The sequence below is a fragment of the Porites lutea genome, chromosome 11 (genome assembly GCF_958299795.1).
Source record: "Porites lutea chromosome 11, jaPorLute2.1, whole genome shotgun sequence".
NCBI lineage: Eukaryota > Metazoa > Cnidaria > Anthozoa > Scleractinia > Poritidae > Porites > Porites lutea.
In genome coordinates this window covers 21,517,575-21,538,485 of record NC_133211.1, presented here as the reverse complement: position 1 = coordinate 21,538,485, position 20,911 = coordinate 21,517,575, and the positions used below count along the sequence as shown (strand labels likewise).

Below are 20,911 nucleotides of genomic sequence, written 5' to 3'. Positions count from 1 at the left end.
ACCTGACATATTGAGGGGCAACAATGTCCTAAATAATTTGCACGCATACCTCTTACGCTCGTGTACATGAAAGCTGGAGTTACTTATGCTAAGTCACAAGTACTGGACTTCAACCAAATCAACCGGTTTGGAAAGAAACGTTTCATTCCAAACGAACACAGCCTAAATGTAATTTACAACGAATAATTTGGAAGAAGGAGAATTCTTACACCAGAAAGCTCAGAAAAAATTCCGGGCTCCAGGTGAGAATCGAACTCACGACCCTCCGAGTTCTAGCTCGGACGCTCTAACCACTGATCTACTAGAGGCTCTATGGCGAGCAGGGTCTATCAGAGCTGATGCATGGTGACTAAACGGCTATGACCAAGACTTCAGTTAGAGTGCACTTTAAGTTTGCAAAATACAATCTAAAGAGGTAAACTAACAGCTGAAGAAAACTGACAATGTCAACAGAATGTCAAATCGGATTTCTGGATCATCTGCCGCGAAACAAATGTAGAATCAATTAATGACCTTGTTGGTTGATTTAGTTTATTTGCTAATTGTGAATGGTTCAAATTAGCAAAACGCGCTGAGTTCTAAGATTTAACCAAGAATTCTTGGAAATTTAGCACTAGGAAGATCAGCAGCATGGGAGTTGACAGGAAAAGGAGTGGACCATAAAGTTCAATGTTAAAAAAAAATGGAATGTAGTCTGGACACTTCAAATGATTAAATAATAATCTAATCATTATCGCGATTTATTTCACGATGCAGTCACTTGAGATGTAGCTCGCGACGTTTCGACTGCTTACTGCTAGACTTCATCAGAAGATGAGGTCGGCTAGTTACGCGTCAACTTCAAAGCACGATTCTCTATATTTGGGCTTTATTGGCCACGAAGCGACATACCTTTCTTGTGTGGAGGTGTGGCTGGTGGACTCCGGCACTGCCGAGATGATGACTTCTGACTATTGGCAAGGGGGCAACCTGACAGACTAAATGATCATAGCAACAGAGACGTTTTTAAACCCTGTCATCTAACCACCCTAATTATATGGTCACCCTTTTGCGATGACCATCTCAATAATAACATTAGACTATCAAAAACGACCTCCCCATCGATACGAGCAAGCCTGACTAATGCCGTGGCAGAGTTTTACGGCTCTTTTTTTGCATTGAGGTCAACTCTCTCTAGCACGGATACCATTGGGGCCAGCCATAAATAATGTTATCTCAGAGAGGAGTTCATCTGATAACAGAAAGGGAAAGGAAATACTGTTCGATTGAATAGGCAAAAATTTTAAAAAACTTCAAACATTTCAACAGAACCATACAGAACATCTACCAAAGCAACATCATAGGATTTCATCCACAGATGGGAAAGTTAAAATGACAGATCATCTCAGCCTAACTCAGCCTGGACGGTGAAAGGGAGGCGTATATCTTATAAAGGGGTCTCTTAATTTAAGGAACCTTACGAAACTAGGAAGCTTTAGCGAAGACGACGGCCACGGCAGCGAAAACGTCACCTAATAATGAATTCGCCTTTTTCAAACTTTGTCGCGTTTATTCCATTTAGCTGAAAATGGAGGCGAATTGCGTTCTGATTTCTTGGAGACCGCACTTAAGTTTAAAAAGAGAAAGAAATATTCGTCGTCGCTTGTTAACGTCCTCCATAAAACGTGAAATAAGGTTCTTCACGTCGTAGTCGTGCAGAGACAGCAAATAAACGTACAAAACTAAAAAGCGTGATGTACTGACAAAGTTGTTGTTTTGTCTATTCAACCTATCGCGCGTTTTTTTGACGTTCTCATTGCCGTCGCCGTCGTCGTTGCTAAGGCTTCCCCCACTGAGACGACGACGGCAACGAAAACGTCCAAAAAGCGTTAAGTTCAATAAGCAAACAACAACTCTGCGCACAATTCAGGTCCATCTCTCCACAACGACGTGAAATGACTACATTGTAAATTCTCTTGAGGGTGTCAACGGCAGAGCGATAAATTCTACGCTTTCATCCTTCTTCAGCCCCATTTTTTAAAAGACTGAGCCAGTTGGACGCGAACTCATCTTTTCAGTGACGATTTCAGCGCCGTTGTCAGATGGTAATGTCCCTAATTAATCAGTGTTCCATAAAATGTCTGGTAAGCCCGTGAATTACCAAGTTTCTATCGGTGTGAGCTTAGGTATACTTAGGGCCCAGTTTAACTTAACCGTAGACTCTTTTATGAGACAACTATTTCAGTCAAAATTAAGAGATCAGCTTTGTATCTAGTCCGATACAAGATTTGATTAAACACACAAGTGACGAACCTACCTTCTATGTGATGTGTACATTCCTGTCCTGTGACCTGTACCATCACATCCAGGGGTAGGACATCTGAGGAAATAGTTCATACAAGGTGCTAAATCATTCTATAGATGGTTTTCACAGTATTTTATTTTCAGTTTATTTTTTGCATACACGTTTAATTTGGCTAGATGATGACAATCTTGTGAAAGCAATTTTGATATTTGGTACTAAACTTCTTTCCTATCGCCTCAACAAAAATTCTGCATTATCATTTCTTTTTGCTTGTACATCTTGTTATTGACCGAGTACATCTGTAAGCTTATTTATCAACAAACTGTTGAACCCTGTCTCACTAGCTTATTTCTACTTTCTTGGTTTTTAGGCTTACCTAGGGCCATTGTCATCTAGTGACTTGCCTAAACAAGAAAAGCGAAAAAAAAAAAGTTAAGCAAATTGATAAATGAGTACAGTCGAAGCCCCCGCAAGCGACCACCTAAAATGCGTGGATTTATTGGTGTTAAGGGAACAAGTCGCTTAAGAGAATTGAACCGCAGGGCTCCCTTCCGAGAGTAAGTCCCAACACATCTACTTTTTGGCAGAGAATTTATTGCATGCAATTTTAACGTTACGTATACGTGTGGTTCCATGTTGTCACTGAAAGTTCTTCGTATAATTTATTCCGAGTGTCGTGGTACATGATACAGCGAACAAAGAGACCACATTATGCGTCAAGTGGTCGCTTACAAGAGGTTAAAAATAACGAAAAACTATAAAACCGTCAAGCAAAAAAGTGGTCGCGGTCGCTTATGATAGTTTTTATTATAGGGCATTGACTGGGAAAATTTTGGTGTTTTGGATTGGCGGTCGCTTACGGGAGGTGGTCGCTTACGAGAGGTGGTCGCACATGGAGTCTCAACTGTAGGTGCTAAATCTGCTAAAAATACTACTTTCCCTTCAAACGCCACCACTGCAAACTAAAAAACTGGTAAGCTGGCCATTTAAACTTTATCCTTTCAGGGCTATGTTCATTCTCAAGGCTTTATTGTAACGAATGCAATGTAATTCACATAATAAGGTACTAGGTAAAAGAGTTCACTGCAGTAGAATTTCACCACTTTGTCCAAAGGAAGGGAACAGTGTATATTTAGCCTGTTCCAGGCGTTCGGATAGGGGAATGCGGAGCGAAGTAAGAGAGGGGGAAAGGACATACACCCCCTACCCCACCCCCTCGAAGTCTTTTTCTACTCACATCTTTTTGCGCCGTCCCCACGAAGAAGGTACTAGGCTGATTTAGCAACAGGACGGGAACGTCAGTTGGTGACGGGAAAGCGCGCGGTGCCCAATTTGCCGCTCTGCCATTGGTCAAGCCAGTTGTTTAATTTGCGCGCGCCGTCGTCAACTGACGTTCCCGTTCTGTTGCTAAATCAGCCTATTAATAGTCACAAGTCAGTTGGTCAGCCTAGGCTGCCATGCCTACTAGGGACGCTTTCCTAGAGTCAGAACTGACCGGCTGGACTGCGGTCGGACCAGTCATTTCGACAATGAAATAAGCTTCTTCCAAGAGTTTGTAATAAAAACCATCTCCTTCGTGCATACTATTTAGGATTTGACTGATTTTGCTGGATGACATTAATTAATTACGACACGAATGGTCTGGCCGGTCAGTTCTGACAAACGGAAAGTGCCCTAGATTTCGCCGCCTCAATTCAGGATAATAGTTTAGGGTTACAAACAGCATTACATGATGAAAGGAAACAAACAACGCGTTCCCTTCCAGAAACTTATCTTAGCTATCACATGAACATGAGTTAAGTTAACTTAAAAGCAGTGGAGTAAGTGGTTACCATCTTTAGTTTTTTCCACAGAAATCCTTCTGGGGCACCCATAAAGGCTGAAATGGAAAGACATTTCAAGAAAATGGTTCAGTAGTTAATTTACCTGATGACCTATGTTAAAAGGGGAATCACTGTAGTGGTGCTCACTTACTCAACAACGAGTAGTCCACCATTTACCTCAGGAAAAGCAGAGGAGGCGAAACACGTGAGGACGCGTGGAAAATCGCTACACGCGGGGAAAGTGACACGCGTAGGGAAAGGATAATTCTCTCCTTCCTCCGCGTCTCGCTTCTTCTCGGGTATTTTATGCGCGTTCACTCGCTCAACTTTCCCAGAAGAAAATGAAGGAACACATGTAGTCTACTCAAGTATCGAATACAATTATGACACAAACTTTTTATTGCAGATACTTAGAGCTACAAAGGAAAGTGTTCCGTGGTTAACCCCATTATAAACTCGGTACTAAGAGAAGCTGCCAATTTGCCAAATTCAAAGCAACAAAAGATTTTACAAGTAAATGGCCTTGTTAATACCAAAATTGCGCTGGCTGTGGCTCAGTGGCCGAAGCACCTGACACTGCTATGGACTATCACGAATTTGAATCCTATCGCAGACTCAGCTTTAGTTTTTCTTTCTGTCAAGCATGTGAGATCACAAACATTGCTTCTTTCTACACACATGCTAAGTTAGCAGTTTTAACTAGCACTTACTACATTAGTGAACTAACAGTAATTACTTAATCTGGACCACAGATGGGCCACTGACTGTCAGTATTCCAACAATCCACAAAAGCTTTTTTTTTTTAACAGGTTTTCTTTTTGCGAGTGCATGTGTAAATTTTTAAATTTTAAAAAATAAAATTTAAGTATGCTCGAATTTCTAATTAGATAGTTACCTTCTATGAGAAGCAAATAACCCTGATTTGTGTCCTGAGCCATCACATCCGGGTGTTGGACATCTGAGATAATTAAAAAGCAGCATAAGACCGATCTTATGCTCATGGGAACGTTGTCAAATACTACTAACAATAATTCCGTTATTTACCCTTGGCAGTATTTATAGCACTAATGCTAGTGGGGCCGAGCAAATGACTGAAACAAATAATACTTAACAGGGTTAAGAATCCCAACTGGCCAGAGGCAAACTAGCTGGCTATTAAAAAGCACGGCCGAGGATTTCAACTCGGGACTACCGTGAACAAATCCAGCTAGAGTTCAGAGCGGGACTTAGCCTGTGTACAGACATCCTATCTCCCTCTTCTCCCGATTTTTTTTCTGAGGGAGGGGGGACGTCTGTACACAGGCTAAGCAGGACTTCAACTTGGGGCCTCTGATTTGCAAGTCCAGCTCTCTAACCAATCGGCCACGCTGTCTCCTCGTACTATATTTTCTAACTGACTTATTGTATAGTATTGGATGCAGACAAATCAAAAAGTCATATTATGTTAATATATATTTACACCATTCAGTTGTGTGCTATGTATTTTTTCTGTAGTAGCACTGGTAAGGAAGCACTGAGCAGTAGTTTCAAGATGATTTCGGAAGAAATCTGTGCTTAATAGTAGCAATGTGAAGGTGAAGCTTTCCCTACATCACATGTGTCTTGGCAATTAATTTTAAAGCATAACACGGCTGAAAATGACATTATTGTTACATAGAAGATTGTTTAACCAACAATTTAGGAAAAAATTTTAATTGCCTTACTAATACAAATCAAGAGCCATCATGGCTCTTGTACAAATCTGATACACATGACAGTTCAGCAGTGTGGAAAAAATTTCAGATACGGCGGTATTTATTTGTAAGGCTGGAAATTAGGAGAGTGGACAATAACAACCCACCCCCCAGCTTAATTAGAGGAAAGTTCATAATCATCACCTTGATGTTTCTGAAGCACCATCATAATCCCTATCTGTATAAAACAAATAAAATAATGATAGATTAATTAATGCTACCTGACAGTTCATTAATTTTTAGGGATCAGTTGACTGATATTATTCTAGCCAGTACTGTTCTAAAGTAAGTTGACACTCTTTATAAAGGCTTGATTCTCTAATATTCTTGAGAGGATGGAGACAAAATTCAGAGTTGATTTTTTGTCTTGATAATCTTTTATGAGGATTGTATATCCATTGTCAACCTACATTAATTTAGTAGATTTTAAACCAATTAACAGACAACTGGCCCCAGTTGTTCAAAAGGTGGATAAAGCAGTAATATTATTGGTTTCCCTAACACTTATCCCCTGGATAGTGATTTATCCAGTGGATTGTGCTATCCACCTTTTTAACAACTGGGGCCTCAGCCTTTAGCGAGCAAAATTAAGATTGTCTAATACCTCCACTATCAGTCCTTCGTCTGCCGGATTTTTGGACGTAGGGACACCCATAAACACTGCAAAGGAAAACAAACAAGGTGATTATAGACTTACGCTTTCTGCACAGTAAGGAACCTGCCTTTGCCACAAGATGATTGTTGCAGAATCTGCCACATCCGAACACGTAAATGTGTCTTTTTTAACTAATTGTTTTACAGTGTGTCACTCACTACTATAACCAGGGCCACCTAGACAATGTCGACCAATCGGATTACAGGAAAATGATAATTACATTCTGAGAAAGTTAGTTGTCTATCCTCATTACCAAGACACAAAATAAACAACATGGATCAAAATCAACCAATTACAACCTACAGATGTGACCTTTTGAACCTGCTGAAGAAAGCACGTGTTTCCTAAGAGGTCCATTAGGGTGAGTGATACTCTTGACTTGCGGTCGCATGTTCTTGCAATTAGCACAGCAATAGTAGCAAAGAAATTGCTGGTAGGAAAATGACAAAAAAACGGCTTGTGTCAAAGAGATACGCCTCCTGGGTGTTGTATGCAACGTTTCAAATAGAAAAAAACATTGTTTGGTGAAACATTTTGCTTTACTGAAAAACTCTTGCTATCAATATTAAATTTTGTGCCATGAGTAACTCATTGTTTTTTTACGAGCTGCTGATTTACCCACAATCAACTTTCTTGGAATGTATTGTTATTTTCCTGTAATCCGATTGGTTAACTTTATCTAAGTGGCCCCAATTACAATAGTTGCACTGTATTATTACTTCACTGTTCATAGTTTTGTAGTAATGATATTTATACCAACTGATGAGTGACTAGGAAGGTTAGATTAGTCACAGGTAAAGAACCATGTTTTTAGTTTATGGATATACTGTGAATTAACCATTGTTATTATTATTATTATTATTATTATTATTATTATTATTATTATTATTATTATTATTATTATTATTATTATTAATGTTCATTTTCAAGCTCTTTGCTATATCATTTACTCCTGCATACTTGCACAGTATCCTAGCTAAATTAAACTATTACTTTTGATGCAGCTATAGTACTGTAGTTGACTGTTATACGAATACTCTTTCATGTATCACTCAAACAGCTGATTTCTTACCTGCGATGTGAAGCAAACTTTCCATTTACATGCCCCTTTCCATCACATCCTGGTGTGGGACACCTACGTGTAGAACAAATTTTAAACATTACATGTAAGAGTGCTTACCATTGGTTAGAACTGGCTTGCAAGACCAGTCCTGTTAAGAAGAGATTTTGCCATAATTTTGTCAGAACTGTCCTGCACAGCAGTGTTGGGGTCTAGTGAAAACTCTCAGAAGCCTACCCCATTACAGTTAAACGCCGCTTTACAGACACTTGCTTGATACGGACACCTCATTACTACAGACAGTTTGCTTTGTCCTGGAGGAAAGAAAGGACTTAAATTTTTTCTAAATTCAACCCGCTTGATACCGATGCCCCGTTAATACGGACACTTTCTATAGCCTCCTCAGTGTCCATATTAACAAGGTTTGACTGTATTAAAATGACTAGTCTGGCTTTTCAAGGAGGTTTTCATTTCTGGTAGGTGCACTGAGTCACTAAAATACTGAAGCCATATCATAAAGACAGTGAAACTAACATCTAGACATCTAAAAATACCTACAGTGCAGGGCTGCAAATAACAGTCAGTCATCGGACATTGGCCGACCAAAATTTGCCAGGGACTGACAAAATCCCACCTATGTTCAGACATAATGTCCACAGAGTTTTTTATCGTATTATCACTTTATGGTAAGGAAGAATAAAAATCTACCTTGAGTAAATCTTACTTTGCATTAGGACGATCTCAAAGTCACAAAACGACATTAACTTGGGTAATGAAGTTTCTTTTACATAGCATAGTATGTCCTCTGTTTTACCCAAAAGGTGGAATAATGCTTTACGAAAAGTAGCGAGATGCTTCGTTTTTGTTCATATTTTTTTAGAGCCATCACAGTAAAATTTCGCTATGAATTGAAAACAATTCACAGATTATGTTCGCCAGTGTGACATTCTGTCGTCGGAATGCATCTTTGTTATTTATTACTTCACTTAAGTTTCTGCCCGAAAATTTAACAGCCTGTTTTATAAGGGTTTACACCGTCACTTATTAGTTTTTTTGTACAAGCTCTGGATGTGAATGTATAATTCCAAGAAGAATGGTTGTTCAAAGACTTGAAAGAAATAAAATGAAGTTTCAATAAGGGAGCATTAAGAAACAGAACTGCAAGATTAAAAAATATATTCACTTTATTCATGCTGCACAAAGTTATTATTTATTTGAGAAATTTAACCAAAAAAACTCCTGTTTCTGAATAGATGCATGAGCAAGTTGACATTTTAAAACTGGAATGCATTCATTAGAAATCCACAGCACAGAGACTACATTTGCTTCAAAAAATTTTGAAAACTGGTAGTTTAAAACTTGTTCATTGAATCAGCAGCAGCTGTTATTACAAGATTATTATAAAAGGTGAATTGTATGTCATGCTGTGGCATTAACATAACAATGATATTGTTCAAAGAACATATTCACAAGTCAGTAATTATGATATTATTATTATTACTTTAACAATCTATCGGACAATTCTGAGTTTTATGGAAATTAAATTTTGGTTCATTTTCATAGATAAAACACACCAAACGATGACAAGAAGGCAATATCAAAAGGCAAATAAGTAAAATTGCTTTTGGTCTCCATGGCCATGCATTTATTTAAACAGCCCTACGGTATATGTCTAATGATAATTTACTTGCTTTTTCCAGTTGTCTCAAAATGTTCGACAAGGCTTCATAAATTTCAGTAAACCAGGTGGTATTTGATCTTTTCTGAGTATCAGACTTCTGTATTTCCTCCCTTTTTTTTCTCACTTGCTTTTTTCATATTGTTGATGGCCTAAAATCAACCTAATAGAGTTTTTTCACCTTGTCATTAAAAAAGACATCAAAATAGCGAGGCCTTCTGAATTTCTTATGTGCCCCAGGTTGAAGGTGATCGAAAATGAAATCCATGTAGAAGTTTAAGGTCACGTAGCGTCTTTTATTTTGAAAATGCAACATTTTGAATTTCTAGATTTCCACGGTGCATAACACCATGGTGGTAGCCTCAGCAGAGACATCTGGTTAAAGGAAAAGCTCTCTCCTTATGATTTTCAGCAGTTTAAACATTTCCAGCAGTAAAAAATGTGTTTATGTACATTGGTGTCCCATGCTGGTACACCAGCATGGCCTCTCCATACAAAGCTCTATATTTAAATGTGTGAAACTTTTCGGTAGATAACTAAAAAACAGTACGCTGCAAAGACCTGTCAAACTTGGATAGAAGCAAGGCTGTGTTCTAAGGAAAGCTGAAGGGAGCTCAGTGCTCTGAAACTATAAAATCTAGGGTACCCAACATATGATTTGTATGAGAAATGTGAGGTTTTCTAGTCGCCCGAGGGCAAAAGTTAGGCTACCGGGCTCTGATAGAGCACAGCCCTGAGTCTTCTGTAACATTTCATTTTCTTGGCTTCTTTTGTTGAATGGTGTCAAATTTATTATTTCATTCCATGACAATGAAAACACTCTAAGTATATAATATTATTATGACCTAAATTCTTTCACTGCTCTGGCTAGATTCTGCAGTACAGTAACTGTGGATCAGCAGTAGACAACATAGTCAACATGGTATTGCTTAATTTTTGGCCAAGAGAGCCTGCCATATGAAAGAGAAGGGGATGCTCGTTCTCTTGCTTATGCCAGAAACTCCGCCTCTTTCATATTGGAGTCCCTACACCCATGGAGGGTTTAAGGGTAAGCAGAATGTTATAGTGATATTCTTGAGAGTTTGAATTCAAACCTAATAGTCTATCATTGAATTAAACAAAATGTTTCATTTATTAAAAATAATTGTGAATAATTGAGGATAGCCAAATTATTAAGGTAACTACATTCACAATGACACTCTGACAGACACCTCAATTTCTTTTAATAATGTTTTAGACAATAGATGCAGCATATTTCTCCCTAAATTTTAGCTCAGTAGGTAAGGGACCACTCATCGCCGGTAAGGCCAAAAATGTGCCAGAGGCACACTTTCCTGGGTGGGAGGGGAGTAGTGGAGTGAGGGACATGGCCTCAACCTCGCTGTGAAATTTAGGAGCCAAGTTCTCTGAAATGTCATTCCGTAATTTGAAGACCTATATTATGCAAATCAGCCGTTATCTTTAGACAACAATTTGAAACGTTTGATTTCAATAATAATATTTTACTCTGTCTTCAAATACTCTCTTTCCAAAATGCGTGGCCCTTAAAAAGGAAAAACTGTGTATACTTTAGTACACTTCCATGTATTAATTCATTTCCTTGATCGGATCAAATCACAACTTGCGTATTTTTCAAAACAACTCATATTATTTTAGTAAACCTTTAAGCGGTTGCAGGCGGTAAGAAGTGTTGAAATCAAGAGTACAGTAATCCACCAAATTGCATCCGAGGAGAATGGAACTGGTCGATATCCTGTCTGAATGACTCAGAAACCCAGGAAAGGGGACTTTAGGGAGTTAAAATCCAAAAAATTTCAAGGAGGAGAATGCCACCGGACCCCCCTAGAAGCTTGTTCCTTCGGCCCTTGTTTAAGAAAATTGGCCAATATTTATCTTAGATCTGCACCTGAATGTTGTATATAAATATTTGTTTACTTACCCAATGAGTTCTTGGATAGATGCTACAAGGAAACAAACACATGAATTTAATGAAGCTGTTTTCTAACTTATCTATTAGTATAGGACAGTTGCACATTACTTTGAGGAAATTTTATTTTATGTTCAAAGCTTTCAGAAAAGACAGTAAAGGCTTATTGCTACTTTATTATGTCTTCTATTAGAACTTGAAAATGCCCAAATATAAAAACAAAGCAAAACAAACACTGCCTCTGCACTGATGGGACTACCTAAGCAGACAAAGCAATAAATTATTCATGATGGTATTGTTTTAAATTTTTTGTAATTTACAAATAAACTTTTGTTAAGACTACAGTCCTATAAGTGGCCTCCCTTCAGCCAGTTACTAGACAAAAGAGAGCTTAAGGAACTACCACAATGACCACAATGATCGATGACTTCAAAAATCAATAGGTTTAGTGATCAACACAACAGCTCCGCACGTGCATCACGCTTTTTAGTACGTTTCTTTGACGTCCACTGCACGAGTACGACATGAAACTGCCTAATTTGACGTTTTATGGAGGATGTGGACATATGACAACGAATTTTCGTTCCTCTTTTTGATCCTGAATAAAATCTTTAAGAATTCAACTCCAGGAAAAGTCGCCTACATTTGACATATTGAGCGGGTCCAAATAGACGTGATTAAGTTTGAAAGAATGCATTTCTTTAATGACGTTTTCACTGCCGTTGTGGTTGTCCTTACTTAAGGTCACTAAAGAGTCCTGGTGGACAAAACTGCCAGTAGAACATTGCGAACGGAACCTTCATTACACGGCCACTTGGCCTTTTCTTAAAAGTGGCTGCTTAAAAGGAGGTTCCACTGTATTTTCCAACTTCAGTTATAAATCGAATTGGCCATTTCCGAGTTCCCAAAAACCCTCACTTTCAAAATGAGGCCAAGTGCACAATCTTTCTTGCAAAAATGACTTTTATTTGCATGAGAATGAAAAACTATTTCCATATCAAAGGCTGAGCACTTAACCTCGTTTTGATACAGAGGCCTGGGGAAACTCGGAAATGGCCTATTGGATGTGACGGAGTGAAACGAGCCTTACCAGCCATTCCAAGACCTCTGCATTGTCGCTTAAGATCTCTGGCTGGTCTCTCATGATCTGACATCATAGCTTGTCTTGTTGCATGAACCTGAGAAACAAAAAAAAAAGGATGCTAAATTAGGTTAGGCTCAAGTTCTCTGTTTATAGGTCCCCTTTGGCTTGAGAGCTTCAGTGTTAACCTTGCAGAAGCTAGTAGACAAGACCATATTATTTTACTGCTCAGACAAAAAGAACTTGTCAATATATTACTCATAATATTAGTGAACAAAATGAGACAACAAGAAGTCAAGTAGTTTGAAAGGCAAGATTTTGCTTCAGTTTCCTAAGACAAAATGGGAAGGAACTAGCAAAAGACTTTTTAGTTTAACAAAGTCCAGGTGTATGTTTTCTTTACACACTTTGATTGCCCATAAACTAACTTGCAGTTACACTAACTACACTGTACGGTAAAAGAGCTTTTCACAAACCTCTTGGAGAGGGGGAGGGGGAAGGATTGCTTTTGAATTTGTACCCTGATGGCCATAGTAAATCAATGTTCCAAAAACATAACAAAAATGTAGCTTTCATTCTTAAACAAACACTGACTGATAATTAAGATGGACCTTTGTCCACTTATTGAACAGTCCTCTCAATTTCCCTCCCACCCCATGTCATGATACATACAATGTATAAACCCAACTCCGTCATACAGACACTTGACTGTTGTCGCTTTAATTTATTAAATTAAACATAGCTGAAGTTTAGCACACTTCCAGACTGCACTAATATTCAGGCTGAGGCAGTCAATTTGTTACAAACCTCTACAACCCCAGACAAAACTGTTTAGACACTTCCATCTATTTTGTAACTTTCGTGCCATTTTATGTTACAACCCTCTCCTCTAAACAGAAAAAAATGAGACCTCTCCCCTTCCCCTATTCAAAGTTGCTTTGGTCTAAATGAACCAATGTGGATAATTCTCATGTTATCCTAAACAACAATTATGGATAAGGGGAAGGGGGGAAACAAGCATTATTTTAGCAATGGTAGTTCCATTTTCGCCAGGATGACAGGAAAAAGTAGGTATTTTGTGATGTGTATCAACAGGTTTTGTGTCCGGTGTTGTAGGAACAATCTAGGCCAACAGTATTATCAGTGGCCAGTAATTTTTGGTTATCTCACCCTTCGTCTAGTTGTCTCAGTTGGTATAATGGATGGACACTCTCTTTCCATACAATCCTCACTGCAATACAATTTGTCTCCTTTTACAGTTTCCTTGCTGTCAATCTCCTCTCCACAAGTATAACAGCTCAAAGCAGGTGCTGTTTCCTCATGTTCTTGTTCCAAATCAGTGACAAATTTATCACCTTCAAAACTCTCTTCTTCCTCCTCCTCATCATTTGACTGAGAGTCAATCATTGACGTTGTATTGTATGGTATTTTCAGACTCAGTTTTGGGACTTTTCTTGGTTTTTCAAACTCCTGAAACACCAATGAAGAACATAAATGTTATCAGTTAGTTAAACAAATAGGGGAACATTGTTCTCCACCCTCCACCTCATTCTCTTGCACAGGTGCTTAAAAATTCTGAAATGTAATGTCCAGCAATATATTCACTGATTATTTCTGAATAATATTGTCTTTCTTTCCTTGTGATGACAAACAAAATATTTTTCCACTGGATGGTGTATATAGAGAATGACTAGAAGTGATTTGGAGCAGATTTATGAATATTCAAAAAAGCACATTTTAAGGTCCAATATTATTCTTCTTCTATCAGAATCTGAAGTCTCGTCTTCCACCCTAGCTATGATGCCAACCACTGGGGACTTTCACTTGCTAGAAAAAAATTCCCTGCCAACTGGGGAAATACAGGAACTTAAAAATGCACTATTTGCAAAGTCCACATGTCAGCCTCTTAAGTCCCCTCTTTGGGGAAGCTGATAATGAATGCATTAGTTCATTACAAACAGGTTGCAAAGAAAGTTGGTTTTATGGCTTGCCATTGGGGCAAGTTGTTACTAGTTAATGTGCTAGCCCAAGAGTCTTTTTAAGTAGCCCACAAAATTTTTTGATGAGCAGTATTGATTATAGTTCTTCTGTACTTTGAATTTGCCAAAAAACTTCACTTGCCCTTTGGGCAAGTTAAGAACAGAATTCACTACCCCGATTGCAAAATCCACTAGCCGTGGGCTGCTGGACACGACTTTCTTTGCATGCTGACAAACTTAAGTAAGTCACAGTAAGTTCCAACAGGCATGGTTGAATAAGACCAACTGTGTACAACAAACACTTTTCTAGTCCTTGTCAAATGCTCTGCACGTATTTGTGAATGTTCTGCTTTAGACATTTAGTCTCTTGTCCATGTCTTAAAATCAAATAATCAATAATGCATGCCACAGCTTGTCCACTCCAAAAAGAGTGTACCATCACAGCTGGCCTATTTGCATCTTTAACAGAAGGCTTTTACCTGCAGACACTGCTGCTGATATTAATAGTAACATTTAAATTTTTGTCATATTTTTGAAATTTCAAATGGGAAAAGAGGATATGATAACTGACAACAAGGCTCTCATGGAGTTTTCCAGTTGTTGAGGCAATACAAAGTTAGTACGTGGGGAATTGAACAACTAGGACCTTTTTTTGGTTCTATTTTCCTTTATTTTTTTTCCTGTGAAAGTAGCCGCAGGTGACACACTTAAGGTACAGATGTGGTTGAGGGAAACCCCCAGCCCCCGGCCCTTAGTGACATTTTTCATAAAATAACCCCTTGTGCAGACCTTCTGAATTTTAACGCCATATCTTAGCGAGGCCAGGTTTATGCTGAATGTTTATTAGGCGAACTCTAATTACGTACATAAAAACCCAGGTGTCTACAAAACTAAACAAGACAGAAACTAGATTACATTTTACATCTGTTAAAAGGTTGCCCTCTAAAGAACATTCCAGTTGTGGAATCTATAAGCAAATTCATTTACAAGTGAATGATTAAATGCTGAGTTCATAAAAAGCTTGTCTTATATGACCTCTGAGCTGAACCTACATGTACATGTAAATTATCTGACTCCATGAATTGAAGTTTAAATTTAGTGAGCATCAGGGATAACACAGCTACTAGTCAAAAACACACGAGAAATGTCTGACCTTAAGATATGCCACTTATTTTAAAACAAATAGGGGAAAAGAAAAAAGGGGTCAAGGAAAATTGTTTGCTATGGGTCGCATTTTTTTGGTAGCTAATAAATTTGTCTAATGCAGAAGAGGTTCAAAATATGATGACTTAGAGAACATAATATTGGCCTGAAAAGTGTTTTAACACTGCTAAAGACAATTTTGATCGCTGTATCTCAAGTTTTTTGGACTGCACAATGGATGCTTAAGATTCCAAGAGGTTTTCTGCTGCCCATAAAGAAAATGAAAAATTGTAAAGAGATCCATTAAATCCTTCTTTTTTAAATGTTGAAATTTGCTTTTGTTTGGCCCATCCACTTACTCATTTAGGCATGGGAGCTGATTTTAAACTACAGGGGCCTGTGACCATTCAAATGAGCTTGGGGAGACAAGTTACAACAGGTGTACAGAGAGGGTGAGACTTGCAGACTGGCAGGGAAACCGATAAACATTTTTGTGCAATGCTCTCACAGATATCCCTATCCCTAAACTAGACTTTTAGAAGACTGAAAGTTTAGGAATCTGTTCAAGCATTTCACAACAATGTTTACCTCATTTACCTTCCTCTACGCCCATGGTAAATTGTCTCCCAACCTCTTGAGGGTGAGGCACAAAGAAAATCAAGGTAAGCTTGACAAAAATGAAAAGGCAAGATGTTGGTAATACTGGCTGTCTGCTAGCAGGGGCAAGCTTAACTTAACAAAAGACCCTTGCCCATCAGGATAGGTAACCTTTGAATCGCTGAGTACCGTATGGTTTCCAGAAAATCTAGTCTTCAAAGGCTATCAGACAAAACTTAAATAATATACTCCACCTCTTCAGTTGTATTACTCGTATGGTGACTTTTTTTTATCAAAATTTAACAAAATATGTAAGAGTTTGGAATTTTTCTCAACTATCCCTCCAATGTATGCTCAAATTAAAAAACTCACACATCCCCAGCTTTTGCCACATGTCCTTTCTTAGACTGACATTGTAACAGCCCAAGTATAAAGCATCAAGGAACATAACTTCTATGTGAAAAATTTGAGGGAAAGGTGTGGAATATTGTTTCACTTTATACACATTGCAGAAACTTATTCAACTTATTTCCACTCTTTCATTCCAGCAGAAAATTGGGTAGTAACTTGTTTTTAGAAAACAGTGTCTTCTACCGACATCGATTGACTATGACTATGTAAACAAATGCTGCTGCTACACCTCTGCTGAAAATTGAACCAAAGATAAAATCATTGAACTACGAGATACATAAAGTGTATAAATAACAACTGAGAACTAGGCACTATTTTCAACTAACTCTTAATAGGTTTTTCATAACAGTGACAAATTTTCAGTCCAGGCTTGCATTTTTTTGTTACTATAAGAAATTTTGACATGAACTCATAGCTGTATAGAAGAACAATCTCCCTTAGTGCATTCCCTGTTCTGTTCTGCTCTACTGGAAGATTAGCTTTCCATTTGAATTTAAAAAGAGTAATGGCTAATAAACTAAAGAAAAGATCTACATGTAAAAGCACTTTCCCCTGTCGCCAACAATGTCACTTAGCTCTCAGATATATAGTTTTATTACCTTGATCTGAAAAATTTTCACAGACTACTTAAATTAAAGTTACCATTTGCATGGAAGTTATTTAATTGCAAAGCAGCACTAAGCTTAGTTCTGCTTATTACAATTTCAATCATAAAATTATCCTAAATGAAAGCCACCTTACAATGGCAACCTGTGCAATAGAAATTTACTTTGCAATCAGTTTGACTTGAAAAGTCACCCTAAAGGAATTATCCTCAAACTGAAAAGATACACTTTTTAGACTCTAAAATTATAACCTATTTTATATAATAACAAACAGCAACACAGAGATTTACAAAGAACAAGTTTTCAGTTGTCCACCAATTTAACAGTTACAACCACCCTACAAAACAAATGACACCATTATAAGAAAACAAAATGTCCACTTCAGTGCTTAGAACCAAAGGAAAATAGTCTGCCTTCACAAACCCCAAAACTAAAAGGGTAATACCTTTACTCCAGAAGGAAGTCTGGGACTTAAGAGATTGATAGAGCTAACTGTCACCAGCCAAAGTACACAAATGTAAATAGTGGTTACATTTTGTTAGTGGTCACAGGTTTAATGTTTACTAACAAGTTAGTAAGCATCCCTGGTGTACTGGCTGTTTACACCATGCACTTCTAGAATGCTTGGCAAAAAATATTGAATATGCAAATTAACTCCATGAAAGATCTCAATATCACAAAAAGTTTTGATCATAATAGATTCAAAGCTTCTCATGCTTGAACGATTATGACTCAAAACAATATTTCTTACAATAAATGACCAAGCTAGGGTGCAGTTGATTGCTTCATTAATTCATCTTAAAAAGTTTGTTTGAAGGCAAAATGCAATAGATAGGAAGACATCATGAGTGTCATCTGCCTAAACTTGACACCTATTATATTTGCATAAGACTTGATAGCTGGATAAACTTGAGCAGTAAAAATTTCCAAGTCTTATTTCCCCTAAAGCTAATCAAAAAACAAAATTAACTGCACACCCAAATAACTGCTCCACGCTTTAACACTAATAAAAATATTCCCCCAAGTGTGTTTTTTATCACTGAGGCAATTTAGGAAGACATTTCCCACTCCATCTGCAAATAATATCTCCTCTATTAAAAAATTCCGCTCATATCTACTTTCCAATAGCTTAGAATTCCAATCCTTCGTCAAATTTACATTCTTTGGAACTGCAAGAAGATACTTTAAAAATTGCAATGAGATACATCTGTGTGAGCAACTACCATGCTTCTCGATTTGGTTGTTTTTCGGAAATTTTGTGGATTACAGCCATACAGCGAGAGTTTAAAAGGAGAGTCAGTCCATTCAACTAAAGCGAAAACTGGCTGAACGATGAAAATCCAACAAACTTAACTGCACTTTTTTTAAAAAAAATCTCAAATCTGTCCGCTTCCGGTGAGAGGGCAAAGGCGATCGCGAGTTACAAACGAAATAAGAGAAGAGTTTCAGAACTTTCATTATTTCGTCTGCAGAATTATAAACACTGACTGCTAGCAAAGAGACCATCTGTGCATAGCAATGAGGGGGGCAATTACAGTCCAAAATGTCCTGAGTTTGACAAAATCGGGCAATTTTTTTGCTCCACATTCCATTTGATTGCGTCGCTCAGTATGAGCAAGCGAGATTTTTTTGCTAGCCTCCGATTTAAAAAAAAATTGATCGATTCTTTTAAAATAGGCGAAAACAACTGCTAATGTTTACTTTCTCGAAATGTAAGTTCTAATCATCGCTGGAAGAGAAATCCTCACTTGTAACCAACGCAGACAATAAATAAGAGAAAATTAAATCAATCCACAACAGAAAATTTTTGAGGCAAAATGTCTGAAGTAGACGAAACTCAATAGTTTCCAGGAGGAAATAAACAAAGGTGAAAGCCATTTCTTCATGAAAGTACAAGTAGAAATTTACATATCTATAATATAACACGAAACAAGCGTAAAGAACGGATATTTAGTAAAACGTTGGCTCGGTTATCTTCGTGCATCTTCGAATGATTATGCTGTGTATGCTAAAAGTGCTAAACCAAGCAGTGGTTAGGTTGTAAGCAAGTACATTACAAAAATCAGACAAAATTTGACTTCGAAAAAAGTTTTCGCAACAGACTGTTCGAATGAATGGAGAAAAAAATATGCAAATTAGTTCGCGCTCTACCAAAAGTTTCAAAACCACGACAAGGTTTGAGAATTTTTCCATCGCTGTGAAAACACGTCTGATCGTCCGAAAACGGTGTAGGGCCAGTGTGGCTACTGAGCAAATCTTATATCCGGCTAATGGGGTAAGGGATAACGAAATATTTGCTTGCAGCAGCAAGTTCCGAATCTACACAAGGAACGCTACAAGCGATACCCTTGTGCGCGTATCAAGTTTCAATCTTTCGAGCAAAACCTAGAAAATATTTTCAAACTTTTCAACAAAACCAGGAGCAAATTTACCCCAAATAAAAGGCCTTAACTGGAAACTGTGTATCCTAGCCAGAGGTCTACTCACAAGTTCCGGGGATATTGCCTCTCGTTTAAATCCTGTGACAGCACTGTGTTGCCCATCGTCTCGCAGGAGTGCAAATTCCCTGTTCGCATCAGGAGTTCGCTGAGCTTCCATGGCTTGTCCTCTAAAACCAGAAACTTGCCCTTTGCCAGCTCTTCAAAAAAAATCGCTCAACTTCTCTTGATGCCTCTGGAAGAAAAAAAATAGTTTTTTTCAAATGAGCGAGCAATCGGCTGAAGCGAAAGTTAAACTAACAATATGCGCGCGGCCTCAGAAAGCCGAAATTTTCAAAGTCAAAATATAACTCTAGAGCGGTAGAAAATATTTGCGGACTCGGCGAGCTCCGCGTTACGTTCTGCCAAACAAGACATCGCAAATCACCAGTATTTCCAGAATTTTAAACTTACTCCTCGTAAGACAAACAATTGAACAGGGCGAAAATTATTAAAAATTCGTATTCCCGGCGTGATAAATTTTATCCAAAGCCCTTCACATAGATAGTTAATTCCGATGAAATTACGCCAACTGATAGAAGTTTCAACTGCGCCCGTTCGAACGGAAGGCATCAACTTTTGTCCCCTCGCTTTTACAGCTGATACTATTATCTGCACCAGCGAACAACAACTAAACATTTACATGGATTTTACAGCTATTTAAATATATCATCAGACTAAAAGCATAAATTTAAAACTGCTTGAACTCGACAAAGAAAAACAACAGTCCATAAATTTCACACAAGTTCAAGTTACCGCAATCCGAAAAAGTTCCCGACATTTGCCAGTTCTTACTTGAGGCTATGCGTCCAGAAAGCACAGAATTCCCTTTCGATTCTTTCTCCCGTTTTGTTCGTTCAAATGCCATTAATTTGCATACGCGAAAAGTTTTTTTGTCACCGTACGAGAAGTCAAGCTAAGAAGAATACTACCTGAGCAATTGAGTGCCGATCTCCCGGAAAAACTCCACCGCCGAAAAACAAATCGAGCGTGAATTTCCCCCACTGGAACACAAGGGCAGGCTAATTGCTATATCCGGGAGGAATCGCCCTCGATCGCAAAGTTTTAACTCTTGTTCTTCAGGAACTTCGACCCATGTTCTCACTTCATTTGACAAAACTATCAAAGGGAAAAGTTAGCAAACAAAACTTGCCCAAGATGCAACGCGCTCCTCGAAGCACCCTCGGGTTAATTTTGGATTAAACATTAATTGCTCGAAAAAACGAAAACTGTCTACCCTTATCTCGACAGTAACTGTATAAACCAAAAATTTCATCAGAAGATGATAATTTTTTTTTGTTAAACCCGCGCGGATTTAAAGAAATCTGTGAAGATTTGACTCAAAGCTGAGGAACGATTATGTTTGAAAGCGAAATTTGTTCATTTTGAATTTTTAATACATTCAAACAATATGTAAGTTGAAAACACTTGTCATGATTGCAGAATTGGAGCGACTAA

At 38.0% G+C, this 20,911-nt stretch overlaps 1 protein-coding gene across 1 annotated transcript in view; it reads right to left on the bottom strand.

Moving 5' to 3' along the window:
- Positions 1-20,587, bottom strand: part of LOC140951641 (uncharacterized) — a 32,755-nt gene extending 12,168 nt beyond the window's left edge. Inside the window, exons 1-13 of the mRNA XM_073400938.1 lie at positions 20,386-20,587; positions 19,464-19,649; positions 13,412-13,711; positions 12,251-12,338; positions 11,173-11,194; positions 7,568-7,630; positions 6,445-6,500; positions 5,985-6,018; positions 5,003-5,065; positions 4,117-4,163; positions 2,661-2,688; positions 2,297-2,359; positions 892-977 (exon numbers count right to left, since the gene is read on the bottom strand). Of these exons, the coding sequence (XP_073257039.1) occupies positions 892-977; positions 2,297-2,359; positions 2,661-2,688; positions 4,117-4,163; positions 5,003-5,065; positions 5,985-6,018; positions 6,445-6,500; positions 7,568-7,630; positions 11,173-11,194; positions 12,251-12,338; positions 13,412-13,711; positions 19,464-19,574 (961 nt within the window). The 5' untranslated portion in view covers positions 19,575-19,649; positions 20,386-20,587. The remainder of the gene's footprint in view (positions 1-891; positions 978-2,296; positions 2,360-2,660; positions 2,689-4,116; positions 4,164-5,002; positions 5,066-5,984; positions 6,019-6,444; positions 6,501-7,567; positions 7,631-11,172; positions 11,195-12,250; positions 12,339-13,411; positions 13,712-19,463; positions 19,650-20,385) is intronic.
- Positions 20,588-20,911: the final 324 nt, after the last annotated feature.